The 4418-nt window shown below is 32.3% G+C and overlaps 1 protein-coding gene and 1 long non-coding RNA gene across 2 annotated transcripts in view; one reads left to right on the top strand and one right to left on the bottom strand.

Annotated features, from left to right (window-relative positions):
• Positions 1 to 2181: 2181 nt before the first annotated feature.
• On the bottom strand, positions 2182 to 3446 carry LOC106465408 (cuticle protein 14-like). Its single transcript, XM_022393306.1, has 3 exons — positions 3340 to 3446; positions 2908 to 3027; positions 2182 to 2733 (listed from the first exon to the last, which is right to left on the bottom strand). Exons 1-3 carry the CDS (start codon positions 3343 to 3345, stop codon positions 2353 to 2355), a joined length of 507 nt encoding a protein of 168 aa, XP_022249014.1. The 5' UTR covers positions 3346 to 3446; the 3' UTR covers positions 2182 to 2352.
• Positions 3447 to 3643: 197 nt separating this feature from the next.
• The window catches only part of LOC111087261, a 6281-nt gene continuing 5506 nt past the window's right edge, over positions 3644 to 4418 (top strand). Inside the window, exon 1 of the long non-coding RNA XR_002611965.1 lies at positions 3644 to 3722. This is a non-coding gene — a long non-coding RNA (uncharacterized LOC111087261). The remainder of the gene's footprint in view (positions 3723 to 4418) is intronic.

Here is a 4418-nt window from a genome sequence, read left to right as displayed (position 1 = left end):
GTTATTGTTAGTTATCTATTGGTTTAATTTAAGTGGCCTATTAGTTACGGGACAAACAAGTACTAAGGAAGGGGCAGTGTTATGACAGCGGAAGTCAGGTGACGCTGGTAACACGTAATGAGTATCTCGAACGTTCCTGAAGGCTCGAGTGTTTGCCAGATGCCCTCTGTTTTGTATATATAAGACTGGCGAGAAGTGACGGGATAGATAATTGAATAGCAGACAGGGAGATAGAGACCAATAATCGAGTCAAGCCGTAAGTAAAGTGTGTAAATCGTTGTGAATTATAGCATGTGTTTAAGTTAAAGTGACTGTGGAAATTAAGTGTATTGCAAAGTTGTATTGAGAAAGAATAAACTAGTTTTATTTAAGAAAGGACTTGTATCGCTAAAGTTTCATCCGAAAGAAATTATACGAGAAATTGACAAACGAACACAGAGACGTAACATTATTTTAACTTCTTCAGAAATCGCCGGCTGAACTAACAATAACTCAATCTAAATCTTTCTAATTATTTTTCATTTTACTTGCTTTCTTGACTTCCTCTCTGCATCTGCACATATATATAACACGCGACAGAAAAACTATAAATATCTAGCCTTCTAGTGACAACAGTATTACACTCAATGAGAAACCGTAGAAGAATCGAGTAAGATGACGTCAACAATATTACCAAAGTCTAGTACAACAATTAAAATCCGAAAACAGGTTTACTTATCGATCAGTTAATGACGTTCAACCTTCAAGAGTCGTAAAATGGTTGAATTGGAAACAACTAACACAAAACCTGATGCCTTTATTTTCAATAAAAGTAGACGTATTTTTGTAAAAAATTATTAAGAAAATAAATTTTATTATATGAACCCATTTTCAAGTTGGCGAACGATGATTATAATTAATTTACTTGCCATTAGGTATTAGGATTTTCAAGAATTAGAAGAGAGTATAATAATAGTATTCCAGTCACGCTAGGTTCGTCACATCCATTGCCGACGGTACGTTTCCTCATTAAGCCGACTGGGACGTAACAAACACAGCAGTGGTAGGAAGGTATTTAGTCAATAGTTACAAAAACAATTGTTATTATTGGAATGATTATTTTTTTAAGTTGGCGAAGCATTGTTGTAATTAATTTACCTTTCATTAGACATTACTATTAGGCTTTTTATATCTGGTTCCTTAACAATTTTCAAGAATTAGAAGTGTTAAAAAAGATAAGAAATATTATGCTTTAAAATTTTATTTTTCGGAAATGTTAATACCTTGATATATTAAAAACTGACATGACTGTTCCAAATGAGTTTATTACGATCAAATTCAACAAAACCATGGAGAAAAACGTCTTTATTATTAACTGGACAACTACATTTCACAATGTTCTTACGGATAAAAGATGAAGAATATAACCTGCTTTATTTTTTTCTTTGTCTGGTGATTATAAAATATCGTATATTTTACTTGTGGGAGAAGAAAGCTGATGAGGGTTTTTGTCTGGTGATTATAAAATATCGTATATTTTACTTGTGGGAGAAGAAAGCTGATGAGGGTTTTTGATGGTGATTATAAAATATCGTATATTTTACTTGTGGGAGAAGAAAGCTGATGAAGGTTTTTGATTAAGACGTCACTGAGTAATTGCCATACCAAGCAAAATAAAATGTAATTGAAATTATTTCCTAAATTTTGTGCTATCTTATGCATAATGTCGTTTTTCAAGAAACCGCATCTATTTGGTTCTACCGAATCCACGTTTTTTCTGCTGCGTTAGAAATTAAGGTAATATAATAAAGACTCCTGATTTCAGGTCACTTTCAGTATTGACTATTACGCTTAAGATAAGTCGTACAAGTGATTTTGTATTAAGTATATTCTTACTTAATATGGTAATATGATTTTAATATCATTGAATCTTCATGAACGAATATCGATATCTTTCAAAAAATACATCGTATTAAAAATAGGAGGGCAATTGATAAATCTACTAATGACTAACTGGTCGTGAGTAGTTATGTTTATTTTTATTTTGTTCTTGTTATAAATAAACTTTGTAGAAATCACTAATTTGCACAATATTCACTTATACTACCCAAAATGAAATATTCATCTGAAAAAAACGTAGGCGAAATTATCAAATACTTGAATTCGGACCTGAAGAATGTTAGAAAATACACTGGACAATTATTGATTATTATGTATACAATTTATTTAAAGCCAGAGTACTCACATGGGTTAATATGCTATCTGGACGCTATTAGACACATTTGTACAGATAAAAATATGATTCTAATTTTACCCTTATGCTAAAGGCAAACAAAAAAAGGTTCTAACGATAAGAAAGGTATCCTGCTTTTACTACCAATAATGGGAGTAGTAAGGATGGGCCCAGTTGTAGAAAGGATAAGTCCAACCGTAGTAAGGAGAAGCCCAGTTATAGAAATAAGGTGTGATGTACTGGATAGCGGGCTTTACCTCAACAGGCTTGACCTCAACAACATCAGCCTTGCTGATTTCAACGTCAGCAGGGTTCTTTTCAGGAACATCACCAGAGGTTCTGATTTTAGCGCGGAAACCATTAGAATCAGCGACGTAATCGACGATACGAATAGAACCATCAGCGTCCTTCAGACCATAAGAACCAATCTTGACGTTGCTGAGGCCGTCACCAGATTCCCTGCGAAAACTGCCCCCAGTTAAGTGATCCTCATCGTAACCGAAGTTGTAATTACCCAGGGACTGTAAAATATTATATAATCAGAAAACCGACAACATAAAATTAATTTTCTTAATTTAAATATGACGAATACAAACAGTAATCAATGAACAATACATACAATTAAATAAATTATTTCATTAAATACTATAAAAAATTGTTCGAATTTCTGATTTTGAAAAAGTTACAAAACTCACATCTTGAGAACGATGTTGAATGCTAGTACCTAGTCCATGGTAATAGTAAGGGTGGTAATAGTATGGGAATGTGAAGAAAGTAGCCTGGCTAGAGACCGCCAAAGCGAATAGGATCAGCAACTGTAAGCCATGGGAAAAACAAAACCAATTCAACGGTTAATAATGCTTAAAGGATATGCAATATATTAGGACTTTTATTTAAAAATAACTTTCATAGTTATATTTATACTCTGTGATACATTATATATGAGATTGTTTAATAAGGTATCAGAAAACCATGCTCATATTGTTTTCATTGATGCAATTTTTCCAGCACTTCGAAGAAATTAACTGTTGGTCTTAAATGATAAGTTTAAATAAATACTGAGTAATACGAGCTTATCAATTGCAAAATGCGAGAACCTTCAGTATACAAGTAAAAATTATACTTACTTTCATGTTATTGTTGGTAGTAAAAAGTTCCGTGCTTCGTGAGGAATTTTGTTTATCATAGAATTCAGTTCTCTTTATATAGCCGGACACACCTGTTGTAGAAGAAACAGGAAACCAGGCTTGACCTTCTCATCAATGCCACAGAACTGACTGAAGACCTCGCCCAAAGCAACAATTTTCTTTACTCATCTTATTTTTGGCAGCTGTTACAGTTAGTTGTGAAGGACACAAGATAGAGATGTTAAAATATTGCGTATGTCACTTTATTATTCAAAGCTATTTCAAATAGAAGGAATTTTACAGTCTCTGACTTTTAACTTATGTTTGGATTTAACGTTTATTTTTCAAGAAGAGGATAAGACCTTAGACCTAGAGATCTTCAAGTATGTTAGTCTTATCTAAAAATATCAAATGTATTCTAACCATCAATCATTATTTTCGTAGTATAAACCTTTCAAATGCATACAGTGAAAAATATAAGCCTCTCATATGTATGGCCCGATAGCTTTTGAGTTTTACATTAGTTGAACTAAGATACAGCAGGTAAATGAGACGACCCGTTTTTGTTTTCTAACTCTAAGAATTCATTCTTTTATAAACCGAGCCTTTTTTCCCAATCTACAAATTTACGTAGATCTACAATACAAGACCTTTATTTAAGTTTATGAGTAACCTTAATCCGTGTATGTTAAAATGAAAAACAAACTCCACTTACCAGTGCTTTACTAGAAACCGCCTCAAGAGAATCAGTCCACATCTAGCTTAAATAAATTAAGCTAAATCTAGTTGTAAATGTTTAACCCAAATCAAGTTTAAAGGAAAATATCCAAAATCTGTCTTAAAGGAATAATTAAAAGTGTAATTTAACAAAAATAACTCAAATATATTCCAAACCCAGTTAAACAGAAATCATCCAATAAGTAACTTAATGAAATTATTCTTGAACTAGATTAACTCCGTTAAGCTAGTTAAGCTTATAACAATTAAGCTAATGCTGGCTTGAAAGAATTAGCCTAAATTTATGCGGTAATCTGATTTATTACTATTACTTTATTTTCTTGGTTCGTTATTGAAGTTGG

Source organism: Limulus polyphemus, unplaced genomic scaffold (assembly GCF_000517525.1).
Source record: "Limulus polyphemus unplaced genomic scaffold, Limulus_polyphemus-2.1.2 Scaffold1934, whole genome shotgun sequence".
NCBI lineage: Eukaryota > Metazoa > Arthropoda > Merostomata > Xiphosura > Limulidae > Limulus > Limulus polyphemus.
This window is presented reverse-complemented; position numbering and strand designations above follow the sequence as displayed.

Bases quoted from the DNA above. Each gene is read 5' to 3' on its own strand.
- LOC106465408 (XM_022393306.1), bottom strand. The intron at 2,734-2,907 runs GTGAGTTTTGTA...AATATTTTACAG, and splicing joins TTCAACATCGTTCTCAAGAT to TCCCTGGGTAATTACAACTT.